This window comes from Lycorma delicatula, chromosome 5 (assembly GCF_047948215.1).
Source record: "Lycorma delicatula isolate Av1 chromosome 5, ASM4794821v1, whole genome shotgun sequence".
Taxonomy (NCBI): domain Eukaryota; kingdom Metazoa; phylum Arthropoda; class Insecta; order Hemiptera; family Fulgoridae; genus Lycorma; species Lycorma delicatula.
The window spans coordinates 65,413,636-65,432,951 of record NC_134459.1 but is presented as its reverse complement, the minus strand read 5'-3'; the positions used below and the strand labels follow the sequence as shown (position 1 = coordinate 65,432,951).

Sequence of the window (19,316 nt, the reverse complement as noted above, 5' to 3'; positions counted from 1 at the left end):
ATATTGCACACAAAACAAAATACATTATCATGAGGAATTAATTGTCTGCACTATGAATGTGGCTGAGCAACTTAAGGAAAGTATTGAAGATCTAAAAATAGCAACAAAAACAATACAGAAATGTGTTAAAAATGGCGGGCTTATTTTTGAACATTTTTTATAAACTGATACGTATAATGCACTTTAGTAAATCACTAGTCTGAACTTTTCTTTGTTTTATTCAGCTCATCACTCGCCATTTTGTTCAGAATTAAATTCTCTATAAGTTTTATGTGTTTATTACTCATTTAACAAAATTACTGTACGTCAAACATAAAAACAAGGTTTTTTAAAGCAATTTATTGGTTTTCATTCCAGATTTCTTAAAAACTGCTGCAGATTCGGTTCTGAAAGCTATTTTATCCAATTTTTCAGTTCAAAAACCATAAGAAATCACTAATTCTGTTCCTCAATTAACGTGCTAAAAATTTCAGTACGATCTCATTCCAATGTAGTGGCTGAAATCCGAGCGAAATCTTTCACTAGCTGTAACTCGTAAATCAAGAATTTTAGGACATATGTTTATATGAACGTTTTACGTTATTTTTAAGAGTAAAATAGGTTATGAAAGTCCCGGGAGAACTTTATGATATACGAGGTGCTACCCAAAAGTTCGGGGAATTTTACCATAAAAATAAAATAGCTTACCATAACTTATAGTTTCCACTGTCTCCTTCAAAGAAATCCCCTAGGGCATTGATACAGTGATCCCAGCGTTTTCCCCATGATTCCTTGCATCCCTGGAAATCTGCAGGTGTAAGTGTTTGAAGCACGTTCTGCATTTCTTCCTGAATCTCTTCAGTCGTGTTAAAACGACGGCCTTTCAATTGAAATTTTATTTTCAGAAAGAGAAAAAAGTCGCACGGGGCAAGGTCAGGCGAATAGGGTGGGTGGGGAATCACTACCGCCTTTTTGGAAGCCAAGAAATTCTCTGAACGGCTAGCGATGTGTGCATCGTCGGGCGCATTGTCATGGTGCAGAACCCAGCTGTTGTTACCCCACAGATCTGAGCGTTTGCGCCTAATGCTTTCACGTTACCGCTTCAAAACTTCACAATAGAACATCCCACTTACAGTTTGACCAAGAGGAACAAATTCCTTATGGATAATTTCGTTCGTCGTTCGTCCATCTTTGAATCGTTTGTACCACAAAAAAGTTTTACTTTTACTCATAGCATTGTCACCAAATGCTTCCACAAGCATGCAATGGGTTTCTGCACCAGTTTTTTAAGCATGAAGCAAAATTTGATGGGGGTTCTTTGCTCTTTAAAATCTGCCATTTAGAACTTCGCCGAAGCAGTAAAACACAACGTTACACAAACGCACAAAAGTCAACAATGCAGCCTCTCGCCGTCACAGCTGTTGGAACACTGATTCACAAAGAGTACTGTTAGCCAAATCTAGCGGCAGCAGGTCGTACCAGCAATGGTTCGCGCGCGAAATTCAAATTCCCCGATCTTTTGGGTAGCACCTCGTACGCATATTATTTTACTGACATTAATATTTTTAAGATTCATATTATTCCTTAGTACTGTTAAATATTATTTAAATTCTATTAAAGTAAACCAACTAATACAAAATATTAAGATAAGACATATATTATTAAGACATATATATGGGGATCCCGCATACTTAATCATGACCGAAATAATTACGTTATTGCATGATAAAAATTAAAAATAAAGATACGAAAAAGTGAAAATTGGGTATTAATTTAAACGAGTGCTCCTGTCGCAGTTTTTATAAGCTTGTCTTCCTCAAACACTGTCTGATGGTTTATCAATTTGAATTTTTTTTTTGTATTTATATATATTATGTATTTTTTTATACTAGCAGACCCGGCAATGCTTTGCTATTGCTAGGTTTGAGTATATATACAGATTAAATGAACACAATTGAAAGTTCGATAAAACATAACAAAATGAACATTATGGAACATCACAAAATTTAACCTTTCCTTTCCCTGTTACCCTTTATCTTCTTTCCCCCGTTACATTTCCCCTTTCCTTTCCCCATTTTCATTTTTACCATATTACTTTTCCCTTTCCCCTTTCCATTTCCTTTTCCCGTTTTCTCCTTTACATTTCCCCCTTCTTCCAGTTTAACTTTTTCGATTTTTCCCTTTACCTATTTTTCCCTCTTTCCCTTTATCTCTCTTTCCCCGTGGGTAAATCGGTCCAGTAGTTTCGGACACACATATCGGAAACATTTAAATGGAATCTTAAATATTTAGAATAGCGTGTGTTGCTTTTACCTCCAACAGATAGTACTGTTTTTCAAAAAAAGCATGTTTTTACCTGTCACAGGTGTGACATCTTAGGTATATAAATAGTAGGTATATAAAAACACGCGCTTATTCGAATGCAACGTTGCGTCAAAATTTCAAAGCAATCTGTGAAAAACTTTCGGAGATTTAAGATTTTGAACAAACGAACTTTCATATTTTTATTTATATACATAAACGTCATTATATGTAATATTTTTCTAATATATTTAATTTTATATCATCTTTATTAATTTATTATATTTCTAAATTTGTGTTAATATAAGAAATTATTAGATGCTCTACCGTATTAGATAAACCAAATTTATTACTTTTCTAATTTCTCCAATGTTCAAGAAATCTAGTTTTAAAGGATCTATTTATTGTTTTGCACATAAATTCCATCATAATTATTACATTTATTTTTTTAAATTCCACACAGATTTTTTACTTAATATTATTATTAATTTGTTTTTTAAATACTTTATTAAGTGGTTATTAGGTTTGTATGCTGGTTTAAATATGTCTTCATTGGAAGTTTTAGTAATGTTTTTAATGATGTAATTGTATAGATACTTTATGTATTTTTTTATCTTATGTATTGATTGTAAGGTAGATATTTCATTATTGTGTTTTAATAGTTGTTTTTTATAAATATTAATAATTAAAGTATATATTCATTTTTAAACACTGTGTTTTATATTTGTTTCATTAACTTTTCTTTGTCAGTATGTGTTTTTTATTTCTCTATTAATCATATTTGTGTAAAAGTTAATATATACATTGTGCTTGTTTGTGTGCATATATATATATAGATATGTGTATGTGTGTGTGTGTGTGTGTGTGTGTGAGTGTGTGTGTGTGTGTGCGTGTGTGTGTGTGTGTGTGCATGTTTGAATTAAATAAATTTACTTATTGATCATAACTTTCTGTGTTCATTCTAATCATTAGTGGACTTGAATTAGAATATCGCATATTACAAATGCATAATTTGAATGTAATGCTCAATATACGAGTATACCAAATAACTGGCTTTATATTCATTACACTGAGGCACAAACACGGGCTTGTACAAGTATGCGTATATTGAGTTTATAATATGATTAAATTCTCTGTTGCGTAGCATGATTTGTTTGTTTATAAAACCCATTCATTTTATTCACAGACCCCTATACTAATAAATCATTCTTCAGTGGTTCTTCCCATTGTGTAAAACTTTATTTACTTTTTTCCATTTCCTAAAAGTTATGAATATAACACAATACATATCTGTGCATTTATATGCACAAGACTATATAAGTATTTAAATCATCTATCATTTCTCATAATTCATGATGTAGACCGTTTTTATTAGGTTAATGTTTATATTCTCTACAAAAAAAAATTTCTTGAAGATAAATTTTTCGTAAAAATATACATACCAAGTATTATTATTCTATTTATACCAACTCACAAAGTAATATTAAAACTCATTACATATAATTCATTTATATTATATTATTTATTTTATATACGTATAAATGTATAAAAACTGAACTAGTATTTTCATGTCAGTATCTCCAAAACTAGGAATTAATTTTAATTAAAATCACTATAATATTAGCTTTCAGGAATATTTAAAAAATACAACAAATTAAAAACAATACAATCTATTTCTACCTGTTTAAAGTAAAGCAAAAACAATTTTACAATAAAAATGTGTAGAACTTTAAAAACATGGCTTAGCTAAAATGAACTACTTCAATAATTTAATAACTGTAACTCATGAGCCTGAACTCTGTTTTAGATTTATGATATTAAAATCCAGTACAATTCACAAACCCAATAATTAGTTACCCAACATTTTGTTTTATTTAATACTACGATGAATGATAAATGATCTGTTTTTGTCTCGACCTTTTCTTATATATTGTTATCAAATAGTTATAATCATTTAAAAATACTTTTATTTGTTCTTAAGTTAGATCTGAAACCAAGACCAACTGATCTTTTTTCTTTTCCTATTACCCTCTGGAATCACTCTAAGGTATTATTTCACAGGATGAATGAGGATGATATGTATGACTGAAAATGAAGTGTAGTCTTGTACAGTCTCAGGTCAACCATTTCTGAGATGTGTGGTTAATTGAAATCCAACCAACAAGGAACACCAGTATCCATGATCTAGTATTCAAATCTATATAAAAGTAACTGCCTTAACTAGGATTTGAACCTTAGAACTCTCGACTTTGAAATCACCTGATTTGCGATAACAAGTTTACCACTAGACTGATGGGTGAGACCAACTGATCTGAAAGCAATCATTCTAACCACTACTCCAAATGTTTTCTCAATGAAAATGTTGAAAACTGCAGAAACCTTTGAATTATTTGAAGAATATCATGAAAAAATGAGGCAACAAATTTATAAAACTTCTGATACAGCATTGATTTATATTGAATAGAAAGAGATATCTAATATCACAAATATTATAATCCAGTAACTGTGCTGTGATGTCACAATAAAGAAATATGTATTCAGAAATAAATTTCAGTATGCAATCTTCTAAATATAATGTATTTTTATTTTTTAATTTACATATAAAGTAATGAACATTAATTACTCAACATTCAAATTCATTATGGAAAAAAATATATACATACACATTTAGTCTATTTCAACTGCTTATACTAAATCCTAATTTCCTGTTTTTAATAATTTGGCATCTTGATCTGGTTTATTTTGAATGATCAGGACATACTACTTCATTTCCCTCAAATAAAAAGAAGAGATCATTTAAAGAGTTTAAGCACTTATTAAGTTCATATTTTATTTTACAAAAGTTATTATTTTATTACAAAAAGCTTTATTTAAAAAAATATATATATTAAAATTTGTTTTAAATATTTTCAAAAGGGAAAAAATCATATCTAGGACCTTTACATAAAGTTACATTAATAATTTCAAATTAACACAAAAAAGATAACAATTATAAATAACTGCCAAGACGAAATAATAGCATCTTGGTCTTTCATCCAAGGATCCAGGTTCAAATCCCGGTCAGGCATGGCATTTTTCCCATGCTACAAAATTCCATCTGCAAATTCCTAGATACACAAGCTTCAAAATATTAATATAATATTAATGAATTCATCATTACAAAAAAAAAATTAAAATAATTTACAAAATAATAACTATTTTTATTATTTATTTCTAACATCTATAAAATAGACCTAACAGTAAAAACATACTGATAAAAGGAAATAACGATAAAACTGATACCAGCAATAATATTAAAATAAATATAATAAAAAGGAAAAAGGAGTAGTGTTTTTAAATTACAATATAACAATCTAGGAAATAAGAATAAATAAATTAACTAAATTTTGTTAATGCATGCTAAATGTTAAAAAATAAATGTATAGTATATAATTTAGTAAACTTCAAAATCCTTACATAAATGTTTCATATAATTTTTCACGTCTATTACCCTTAAATGTGTTATGGTAGTAAATGGAGTGAAGTGTGATAAAAGTCAGTTACATCATCATTAATGTGAGTTATAAATAATGTATTTTGATTTTTACTTTTAATATAATTTATGAAGACTGATACAATGTATATTAAGGATGTAATTTTTTATATTTTCCTTTTATATTTACCTTTGGGGTTATTTAAAAAATAAAAATATTATAATTTAACAGGATAATGCTGAATTAAAATATTAGCTTAACCTATTTTAAGCACAAAAAATGCTGAAAGGGAACAAAATGATCTCTTTTTATCAATTTTCCCCTTCTACTATACATGATGTGTATGTTTTTTGTGTATGTATGCATGCGTGTGTGTGTGTGTGTGTGTGTGTGTGTGTGTATGTGTGTGTGTATATATATATATATATATATATATATATATATATATATATATATATATATATGTGTGTGTGTGTGTGTGTGTGTGTGTGTGTGTGTGTGTGTGTGTGTATGTATACATCCTAAGCATGTAATATACGGGGCTTGGCTGATAAATTTTGCACCCTAGTGTGCTACATGAAGACAAAAGGTACCATCGAGTTGCGTGTGGCAGTGCATGACAGCTAAAAGACTTCTCTACAAACCTGCGATAATGCGTTGAAATCCATTTACCAGTTTGTTTTCAGCAACAGATAAAATGGAATCGAGTACGGCCAATACATCAACATGGTTAAAACAGTGTGCAGTGATCGAACAGCAAATATGAATCCTACAAATATTTTTCATCGTTTAAAAGCAGTTTACAGTAGTGTTATTCAGTCAGGTATATCTAAAGAATGTGTAGGCTATATTATCAAGCAACTGGGTTATCATAAAATCTGTGCATGATGGGGTACCGCGCAAACTCTCTGATGGCTCTCTGCAAGCTGAATTGTGAGCCTATTCTGCATCTGCCATAGTCGTTGGATTTGGCTCCATGTGACATCCACTCCTCAAGAGGGATCTCAAAGGTAATCATTACAACATTGACGATGAGGTGAAGGAAGCGGTGGCCACTTGGATCTGAGAAAGACCGCCATAAGTTTTCAGTCACATGTTGAGAAAAGTGTATTACTGTAAACGGTATTTATTTAAAAATAAATACTGCATTTTGTAGTTAAGGTATTGTACTTTTATTCATTTTTTTATTTCATTCATATCTCTTTTCATTCCCATGCTATGTATATATGAGTAAAATTTATCAGCCAAGCCTCGTACAATTATTTAAATTCTGTTTTGAAATATGAAATAAAATTAACAAAACAAAATCCTACCTACAGAAAGCCCCACATTAGCATTTTTCAGTTATACCAAAACATTTGTTAGCAAAGTATAGTATGTCCTAATGTCATGGTGCATTTTAAATTACTGAAAATCTGAAAGGAAAAATGATGAAGATATCAAATAAAAAAGAGAAACATTCTAAGACTCATAATGTCTAATAATCTAATGAAGAGTTAGGTAGAAGAAACAATCGTGCAGGAAAAGTGCATACAACATGGCCAAACAACACTACCAGCAGTTGAGATAGTGATATAGAGGAAGGTTTGTTTAGAACATATTTTAGCTAGCAAGATTTGAATCTGAAGTTTTGTGAAGTATAATGTGTGGATTGCATCTATCAATATATTATCAATCTATCAAAATTTAGTGCATTACTGCATTAATGTGTGCAGAGTAATGCACATAGTCAGAAATGAATTCCCTGATTATATTACACAGTAAAATTAAAAAAAATGTCTCTTTTATCAGAAACTTCCTTCATGTCTCTATCAGTTTTCTTATCAAAGTTAACAGTAATTTAAAACTATGTTACAGCTTTATGAACAACTTTATATAAAAAATTTATTATAAAAGATGAAAGGAAAACCAATTTTTTTCATGGTATAATTTTCTACATCATAAACAAGTACACAAGCTTCAGAAATAAATAAAATTTTATAAGATTTTTCAAAGTTCAAGTAAGCAATTGAAATCACATAATATATGACAGTTTGTTACTTTACTCAAGAGAATTTAATTCATAACATCAGTTTTTTTTTTCTTTTTATAAAAAGAAAATAGATACAGAACTTCCAGTACAATAAAACACCAATGAACTTCAACTAAAACTTTAGTCAATAACACATATAGTTTCCTGATTCCTTAGTTTTGCCCAATGCTCACAGTAGAGAGGATAATCAAAATAATATCAGTCTTAAAAACTTACAAGATTCTAATAACTACTGAAATTCATCATATTTTTAATTTATTTCCAGTGATATGTTTCAGTTTGTAAATCAAACTAGCACTTGATATTTTTATTTGCTACTTTAAAGGACTAACATGTAAACAACTCGAACAACTACTAAATGACACAAATGAAAACAGCATGGAATACAGATTGACTTAATAATAAAACTGAGTGAACTAAACAAAATAAACTAAGATTCTGCAACTGTACAGTGGATATCATTTCTAATTAAAATGTATTTTAATAATCTCGCTCTACCTTTTTACCTCCTTCCTTTTTCTTTCCCCATGTTTATAATTATAACAATAAATTAAATTAACCAATACATTTTACCAATTAACAAAACAACCACCAATTCACCAAATAACAGTAAATTTTAACAATAACCCACAATTCTGATTTCTTCAAATGTTTAATTACTCATTGTTACTCGCAAGATTGAGACAAATCACTTGACACGTAATTCATAAAAAATAGTACAGCCATTTTTGGAAATACAGGGATATAACTAACATTACATTCAAACAACTACCACCCTCCTGGAGCAACAGAATGAATATAAAACTAGTTTTTTTGAAAACTACAAAAACCATTTTTTTACAAAAATTAATTATTTCCAGAAAGTTGATATATTGCTTGCTTAATATTTCAGCAACACTGATACTTTTTTTTAATAACGTTTGTTTAAATCAATGTTGAGTAATGTTAATGTTGTAAACCTTAATTTATATAATGACTTAATATAAAAATAGAAGATAATTTGTATTGCTTCTATTGTGCTAACATTGAATTTATTTGGTACTTATAAATAAAACTAATTAACCACTATGTACTTTAACAACCTGTTTTCTTTTGTGTGGTGTAATTGAAATTGAATATCTATTTAAATAAATATAAAGTATTTTTTACTTATCTAAATCAATACTGAATTCATTCCTGTAGAATTGTCTTTTTGATCATTTAATAGATTATCATGCTTTTCAGCAAGATGATTTGATCAACACTGAACAGTTTCCTCTAATTTTGATTGGAACTTTAGTTGCTACATTTTATTCCCTAGGGAGCAAATTGTGTGCCTGTGTGTATGTGTGTGTGTACATGCGCGTGTCCCTTTAAAATATTTCAGTTGACAATGATTTAAAAGATCCTTCTGCCAAATTACTTATAAACTTTTGCATTTTGTTTTTTATGTGTTATCACTACAGATGCCACCTTTTAATGTAAAAGTATTAAATTATTCCCATATAGTGTGACCAAATGTGAAGAGAAAACGTTTAATTTTTTCTTCATTTGATGTGTACTTATTCAATTAAAACTTAATTACAACTGTACTTTGGTTATTTTCTAGTAGTAGATAATTGATTAATAGTAGATAGTAGTAGAGTCGGTAACTAATAGGGACATGGGGGTTCAGAGAATACCTTTTTAGGTTTAAGCTAGGTCACTTTGCTAGCTGTCTGGTGTGTGTAAAGAGACATCATATCACGTATTCTTTCACTGCCCCTGATTTGTGGATGCAAGGAGGAAGATATTGGACATAGATAGAAAGGAAATGTTCCTCCCAGAAGAACTGCAGCAGATCATGTTAGAAAGCTCAGAAAACTGAACAGCTGTAGCAAGGTTTGCTAGGATGGTCATAGAAGAGCTGTATGTCTGGGAAGAGTCTTGCAGGGGTAGAAGAAGGAGTCGTCAGAGTGTGCGGGAGTAGACAGGCACATGGCTGAAAGCCTACAGGGTTCCCTGTACATGTGGGGAGTCACCTGGGTGCGGTGAGATCATGGGCACTCCGCTCCCACTCTGATGGTGACCCATGAGGTAAGTATGTTTTAGTGTTCGATTGTCTGTGAGGTGTTTGTTTATGTGATTGGATGTGACTGGCTTTGATGTGATGTGTGGAGTGTGTGGCATGAGGTATGTTTTCTGAGTGGTGATTGGATGTCGTGGAGTGTGTGGTGAGATTTTAGTTTGATGTTTGATATCTTGTGGGTGTGGTCCGTGTCTGTTGACTGTGGTGTCTGAATGGTGTGTGAGGGTATACTCCCCCTTTCTGTAGTAATGCACACCAGCTGTACCAGGAAGGGTGGTAGTCAAGGGTGGAGGTTTAGTCGGTAGTGCACAGGAACACATATGTATTTAATAACATTCTGCAGAACCTGTTAGCAAGCCCAACACTGCCCGGATACCCATAAATGGGGTTCCTCCACCTCTTAAAGAAGAAAAAAAAGTAGCAGGTAATTGAAAAATAATAGTCCCTTTATTTATTAACAGAAAAACCCTCTGCATTTATTTGAAACTATTTACAGAGACTTTCAAATCCAAGTAACTTATTTTAGTTTTAAATAACTTAAAATCCAGTTTGTAGGAAAATACAGTATTTCATTTCAAAGTTAGAATTTTTCTTTATTGTATTTATTTTTTTTCTGAGAAGAATGGGATACCACCACTTCATGTTTGCTGAACAAGCAGTATGGTACATGAATGTTGTTCATGTAACACACACATACATTTATTAAAAAACATTCACATTTAATGGCAATCTATTTGTGCTGAGCTAAAACACACACATTTATTAGCAATTCCGTTTTACTTTCGTTAAAATTTTAGTTTTTTTCTACCACTTATAAAGCTAAATTCTGTTTCAGTAAATGTAAATCTGACAATTTGTTTGCTACAATTATTTCTTTATAAATATCTGACAATCCTGTGCTTTAATATTCTACCTTATCTTAAAAAAATTAAAATAAATAGTATTTTACTCCCACAAAAATAGCTTACTTATAGTTTTATTTTAAGTATTTCTCCTTCATTTATATCATGTATTTATTACAAAGGATAATGGAATTTTTTTCTACCAAATATTTTTATATATGTTGTATCAATCACAGTTGTAAGTTATCCATGCACAATAAAGTATAAAATCCCTAAAGATTTATTGTCTGTATAACTATAATGATAATAACTATCATAAATGTAAATGTAAATTTATTTTTTTCTTATTTTTATAGGCGGACGATACCACTTGAACTGATTCCAGAACATTGTTATGAAAAGAATGTATCATTTTATGTACAGCTTGAATCACCTGAAGAAGCAGGTAAATATTCATAAACTTTTAATTATTAAAAAAGTAATAAATTCTTCATTGTGTTACTTAAAATAACACTTATTTGACAAAATTAATAAATGCTTCACTGCATTAATTAAGCACACATATGTAATGGCACTGGCGTAGTGTGGAGGTTGTAGATGAACAGTCCGTACCAGGTATTATTAACAGGGCGAGAGGTCATATTTCTACAGATTTCCTGCAAGTTCTTTCATCAAATTTTATCTAAACATTCAGTGAATTTTTAAAAAATGACATTATCATTGAAATCAAGTGACTGAGAAGACATTTACAAAAGACTGAAATCGACCAAGAAATTTGCAAGAAGTGGTTAACTAAAGTTTTTGGAATTCATCATTAAAATGGAATTTTCTAACTCTTTTTCAAACTTGGCTTTGGCACTAAGATTCTATTTGACAATTTTCCTATTGGCTGCTTTGTGTGAACAAAGTTTTTCTAAACTTAAAAGTTATCTTTGTTCCACTATGAGCCTATCAAGGCCTTGAAATTTGGCCATTTAGTCAAATACAAAACAGCTGATCAAATTAATGTAGATAATGTTATCAGTAAATTTGTGAAATAAAGTAGGAAGACAAAAATTGTAATATTTCTAAAATTAAAGTTAAAGCAACATTATAAACATAATGTATATATAAGAAATTATATATTTGGTAATTTAAATGTTACTTAATAATTTAAAAGTGATATTAAAATATTTTTAAACAGAAATAAGTAGTTTGATTGATAAAAATCTTATAATTTTATTATTAGTGAGCAATGTATTGGTCCTGATAACAATAGTAACAGTTATATGACGTGCACTTCCAGAATGTAGCATGTGCTAATAAAGTTTACGTAAAAAAATATGCATACTACAGACTACCCCTTAATAATGCTTTGATATTGTTACTGCTTTATTAAATGTTGAATTTTCATTGTCGAAAAAAAGCCTAAAATTTATGTTTAAAATAGTAAAAACATTAGTTAAGTCACCAGGTGTCGCACAACTCATTACACACATCAGAGAACTATTTAAATGTTGGGGTTTGGAGGGTGTAGCATTATTGTGAGGGGGTGCAACAAATTCATACTGGGTACAAAAAAGCTTAGCTACACCACTTTGTAATAGTTCAAATTGTTTAATTAAATTTACTCTTCAATCAAATAATAATGGATAAATTACATTTTAAAAGATATTTTTACATCTTTATTAACAGTCCAACATTTAAATAACAGATTCCCTTAACAGTTGCTTTTTAAACCAACTATTCCACTCACTAGACCATAATATTTCAAAAATGCTGTAAAACATAATATAAACATATAATGTAAACATAATATGTAAAAATGCCTTAATAAATGGTGTAAAACAAATCGGTTGGCTGTGAATCATAGCAACTTAGAAGGCTCTTTATGTTGTAATTTTGCTTTTTTTATACCCTATATGCAGTACTAAACTACAAACCTTTCCCTACAATTCACTATTGTTCATCCTTACATTACTGTAATCTCATCAGTTTTGTTATAAAGATTGTGCAATTAAGGTTTTTTCTCTGTTTTCATTATGTTTTTAGAAATGTTTTCTAATAAGCTATGGGCAATAATAGAAACCTTTTTTTATTACAGAAAAAATTAACATTACTGAATCAATCAGAAAAAGGGAATTCAATTAAAAAGTTTAAACTTATTTGTGAAATCAGTTAAATTACGAAAAACCAAAATGTACTTTGCACCATATTTATTGAAAATGCACTAAATTGTCAGTGTATTATAAAGAAAGTAACCTTAGAAATTCTTGATAATGTTCTGTGGTTAAAAATACTGAACAACAAAAAGGAATAAGTTAAAGAGGACCAATAATTGAACTGCAAACAAATCACGCAAAGACAATATTAATCTAAATGGTGATAACCTAAATGGAAGAAATGAAAATGTATCTGTACATAAATACTATTATTAATTTATTATGAAACTGTATTCACTGATCAACTTTTAATACTAAAATTTTTGAATTAATTTAAAAAAATTACTTTATATTACTCGTATCAAGAGAAAACATTTTTTAAAGAGTTTTATTTACAACTGTCTGATAAAAAAATATTTTATAATACATTATTGTTGAACATTTCAATAAATTTGAAGACTATCTGTAGGAATTACAATAAATTATGTATAAAAAGTACATTTTTCACCTATTTTCCTTGTAACATACTACAGTATGTTGAAATTACATTACCTGAAAAACAGGTAAAAATGAAAACACAGTTATGACTTGGTTAATATTTATTATTTTTAAAAAATATTTAAGAACAGTTTATACAAATATAAAATGTTAAAATTTTTCCCTGATTATGAGTATCAATATGATGGATATTGAAAAAAAAAATATTTAGCTCACTTTCAATAATGGTAGGAAATTCTTTTAGGCACAGAATTGTATTTTATCAACACTACTATGGGACATACATAATTTTATTACCTTAATTAACAATGTTTTTTTTTTTTTTTAATTAACAAAAACTGGTCTTTTTTAATTAACAAAAAGACCATGAAAGAAAAGAGTAATAATTTCCATTAAAAGTAATAAGAATCTTAAAAACATGCTGGCATCCAATAGAATAGAGCATAGTTGTCTGACATAAGTGTACAGAGCTTACACTTTTATAAAATTTAACAATTTTAAATTAACCCTTTCACTACCAAATTTTTGTCGCTCATCAGAATTATTTTTTACTCCACAGCCATGTTTATTTAAGTAATTTTTATTACTTCAAATAAATTTAGACCAAAAATTTTTCTTGGCAAAAAAATATGAACATGTCCACTGGAATGGACATCTGTAGTGAACAGTAGTTAGTTTCTATGAAATAACAAATGAACATCTTTATTTATGAAAAATCTAATTTTTACAAAATAGTTATTTATAAAAACAATATTTAAGTATTTATAGACATAAGACAGAAAAAAAAGTATTTTAATTATAATTTTATAAGAATTTGTATTGTTTTTAAAATTATAATTAAAATACAACTTTTTTTCTGTCTTATATCTATAAATACTTAAAAAATCTATTATTAAAAAATTATAAGCAAAAACACAGTAATGCTGAGCAAATCTTGCCATTACAAGTCATAATAAATGCTTAGAAATTATTATTATTATACTAAAAAATAAACAAACAATTACAAATTAAAAGGAATTTTTAACATAATATCAGTACATCATTATATCTATTACTTTATATGAAAGTTCATGAAACAATTTCTGCCATTAACAAAACAAAGGTGGACTTTACATTTTGTGCAGTACACATGAGTTTTCTTGGTACACTTAATATTTTTGCAACGAGTTGCATCTTTTTTGGAATCTATTCTGGCAGGTGGTCTACTAAATCTTCATGAACTTCAACTATAGGCCTTACTTCTACATTCTGTCTTTTCAATGGGCAGACAATTTGTTCTCTAGGAGAACTTGGTCGACCTCTTTTCCTGCAAGACCCTACTGGATTATCCATTTCTACAAGAGCTTTGCCCAAATATAATTTAAAATCCAACAGATCAACAAATTATTCTTTTTTAAGTTGTTTAGCCTGCCTATACTCTAACCAAGAATTTACACAGGCCATATCAATGGCATGAAAAATCATCCTTCAAGTCCACTTACGACTCTTTAGAAATATTCTATACATCACAATAAGTTGGTTCAGAGTATTAACTCCTCCCAATCCATAGTTATATTTTTTAACTATTTCTGGTCTAGTTACTGTAACATATTTCTTACTGTTCCTATCCCACCTGTTTACTTCATCTGGTGTACCTACGCCTACAAAATTGGAACCAAGAACAACTGATCGATTATCAGTACATTTGCACAGAACAAATTCCCCATCACTACTGGTCACTTCTTTGTGAAAGCCTTTTGGCTTTTTTGAGAATTCTTTGTCAGACATAAATGGAGGCTTACAAAAACGATCAACTCTAACTGTATCACCTGCAAATATTATATTATTTTTTAAAATCTCGAATAAATTGAAAGTACTAAAGAAGTTATCAAAATAAACACAATGGTTCTCTTTTTTAAGCTGTTTTGTCAGTTCTAAAACTACAGAGGCTCATAAACCAAATGATTTTATGTTGGTTTGATCAAATTCTGTTGTTTTGCCCTGGTATAGTATCAAGTCATGTATAATATCACTCTTCCCACACAAAATAAAATTTTTTATCCCCCCCTTCTTAGGTTTTTTTTCATATACTGTTTAGTAGAATGATGCCCTTTAAATGAGATTATCTGCTCATCAACACTGATCTTGTTCCATTTCTAATTTCTTGCATTTTTTCTGACAAACTCAAAAATTGGCCTTACTTTAAAAAATTTGTCATCGAGTCTTTCATTTCTAAATTTTTAACTATGTGTAGGTTTGATCTCAGTTGATAAAAGCGATTACGAGTCATTGTTTCAGAAAATATCATGACTTTTAGGGATTTTCTCCAATTCTGGGAAATTTTAAAACTGACATAAATGTGTAACCCAATCAGTGCACGAATTTCTTGAGCATTTGTGGGCTGAAATGCTATATCTTTCTGGAGGGCATACATGTTAGTTTTTCAACCATTAATGAAATACATTCCTCAGTTATATATTTGCAAAAATAATCTATAGGAGAATTCGAATCAAAATAATTCTCCATTTTCATTTAAAATAGGTGCTGATTGTACTGGCGCTACTTGTAATGATGGAAATTCATGCAGCACAGATGCTGCTTGCAACAATGGCTCTTGTATTTCTGCATCATCTTGAGTAGCTAATTCCTCATTTCGTGGGACATCAGCATCTGCAGCATAAAAAAATGTAGCTTTAGCAGGTATTCACTGAATCCATCCGTTTTAATACTGGTAGGATATTTGTTTCATGAGCCAAAACTAGGCTAAATATAAATAAAAATGAAACTTACCAATTCTTGTATGTCCCTTTAATGGTGCTTCATCTTCTATCTCATTACCACTCTCCAAACCTTCCAAATCTGAACAATTTCCATCTAACAGTTTCAGAACAGATCCAATGTCATCTTCGTCATAAAACTCCATTGTCTGAAAAATAAAATAAAATACCATGTAGTCTGATTCGTACACCTAACTAAAATGTAAAATAAGAAAAAAACATAGCAATAGAAAATAGTCTGAAGAAAGAGAAAGTAGCCTACTGGTTACTGTATGATATTAGAAATTTCTTTTTAGCTGATTATAATAACAAGACAATAAACCTAATGCTTATTTTAGAAATTCAGCAATTCATATCTTGCTTTTACAGCCTTATCATAAAATTTCTATATATAGCACAAATTTCAGGGTATTGTATTTTTTCAATTTATGAAAATACTAAAAACAACTAAACTGAAGCATAAACTATCTTATGCTCAGATAAAATAACTAAATGAAAAGATGTTTACAGATTATATTATGTGAGGTTAGGGATATTTTTCCTACTATGTAGGGCTACTTGGTTATTTTATAAATGTATAAATTACCTTACATAACTTATAATAAATAATATAAATTAGAAATATTATTACTTACCTCTAATTAAGTAAATTTCCAAGTAAAAACTGTGATATCAGCACTTACGGTCTATGCACAAATAAGCAAACGACTGTAATAATAATAATAACCTCAAAATTTCATTGCAGTAACAATACCCATTGACTACACTGAGTGTACACGTTTTTGTGCAATTTATAAATGTCAACATGCACCCCTTCAAAAAGTAATCCATTTATGAATTAGAAAATATTATTTTTAAAATAAAAAAAATTATATTATGTTGTGAATGTGTCAGTTACTTTTGCAAATTAGAAATTCTATGTACCTCCAAATTGCATTGTGTACGTTCAGAAGAAGAAATGTACTACTTTTAAAAATTATAGTTTTGGTAGTTATTAATGAATACTTTAGGTAGCAGCACTTTACAGTATTGAGAAAACTAGTACACTGAGATGACCAAATGTATTAAAAGTATAAAGAAACCACTGATACATAAAAATCAGCTGGTAAATATTTGGGCACTGAAATGGACAAGAGGCGTGAAAGGGTTAACAGAATAAAATTTAACAGTTGTTTCAGTGCAGAGCACTACAAGGTGACTGTAATTTTCTCTATCATATAACAAAGATTCCTATTAGATTTAATGGAAATACTTCCTTTCTTCACAACTTTCTTTCATATGACTGTTATAAACCATTTAAGATATTTGGAATTAATAATAAAATCAATCCTACTACAACCGACAGATTTTTATACATACCGCTGTCTCCCAGTACAACCAGGCATTAATTGAAAAATAAAAATAACCAAATTACAAATAAATAGTTTAATATTATATGTTGCATTAATATTGTGTTATTCAATAATGATGTACCATATGCTAATCAAATTCAGTAAGCTTAAGGGTACAGCCCACCAATACCAAAGTAGAACATCTGTGTGCATTATTCCAAACATAAATGAACTTCAAGGAATAAATTTGATTAATTTAAAATTATGAATATATTTATGTACCTTAATAAAACTTTGTTAAAACACATCATTAATTTTTAAAAATTCCTCTTTACTTTGGGCCAAAAAATATATATTTTTTTAATGTCTATTGTAGCGAGACAAACTTCAGAAATGAAAACAAATGTTTAAATGATAGACAAAATTCGGTTCTGAAGTGTCTTTCATAGTTATATATAAAAAAAATGATGCTAATATAATCTTACAATGTTACAGAATGTTGAAATTACAATGATGTAAAAATAGTGGATACAAAGTTCTTTTTATATGAAAACTACCATATTTCTAAAGATTTTTTTTTAATAAATTGAAATTCTCAAGAATAATGTAAAAAAGAATAAAATTTAACAAAATATTGATCTCAATATTTTTTATCGTGTAATTCAAAGGAAATAAAACTTCAAAAGATAATCTTTTTCTTTTGTTAAAATTGGTAAAGAAATTTCATAATTCAAGTATAATAAAGAAAAAATCCAACATTTCTGCTTGGTTACATTATGCAATTATGCACAATTGATAATTTTAAATATATGTACACTATTTTATACTCATTTTATCTTATCTATAATTCAAAACTAACATATTAATATTTTGGTAGGTTAGAATACTAATGCAGAGATTTCTTTACCCTAATCAATTAATTAATAGATTTTCCACGTGTGTGACCACAATCCAATTGAATTCTGAATTGACTGTCTGAATTGACTGTCACTATATTTCTTTAATAATAAAACTTTTAACAAATGAAATATCTCAATTAGAATATGTTTTAGAAGTTTTTTTTAACTTATGCTTGGAAAAAATAACTTTAAAAAATAAATAAAAATATACATTATATATATATATATACTTAACAATGCAGTTCAATTTTCATACATATTAATTAAGTGTTTAATTTAAAATGAAATAGATAAAACACATTTAATATGTACATATATGTGTGTGTGTAAAATAAATTATATTTCTCCAAAATAAACAAGGATATGTAAACATCAATATACACAATGTTTTATAAATATATTTTATATATATACATATACATACATACATATATACATATATATATACATATGCTGTTTAATTTATATGTTAAATAGTAATTTCCATTATAAAGCCGACACACGTGCTTTTTGAAACATACTATAAACAGTTATACACAAAGCTGTACACAAAATAAATAATTATACAGACATTAATAAACATAGAAATAATCTAATCACTACTGACAGTTTCTTTATTAACAAAAAGTAGAAACCATATACTAATTAAATATCCTACATATTTTTAAACAACATTGCGTAACACCTTAGTTCCTAAAAACTTATTTATTTAATTTTATATTTATGTTACTGTTTAAGATGGGCACTATAAAATCATATTTTCAATAATAATTATTATTAATAAAAGAATTAATTTTAGGAGACTTTATGAATAAATTATAAAAAATTGACTACAAAAATTATATCCTCTGTATTCTAAATACATGAACAAATCACTGAAAAAAATAGAATTCAAGTAAATTCATAAAAAAATCAAAACTAATATTATTTACAATCTAAAAATGGCAACAAAAAGATTATGTAGAGATATAATAAGGAATTTAAAGAAACATGAATAGATTACTTTAGATAATATTT

The 19,316-nt window shown here is 28.5% G+C and overlaps 1 protein-coding gene across 3 annotated transcripts in view; it reads left to right on the top strand.

Annotated features, from left to right (window-relative positions):
* The window catches only part of Calx (sodium/calcium exchanger 3), a 623,183-nt gene that overhangs the window by 549,994 nt on the left and 53,873 nt on the right, over nucleotides 1–19,316 (top strand). For all 3 annotated transcript variants that reach the window (XM_075366330.1, XM_075366329.1, XM_075366328.1), the window contains exon 2: nucleotides 11,031–11,119. In XM_075366330.1, the coding sequence (XP_075222445.1) occupies nucleotides 11,031–11,119 (89 nt within the window). The remainder of the gene's footprint in view (nucleotides 1–11,030; nucleotides 11,120–19,316) is intronic.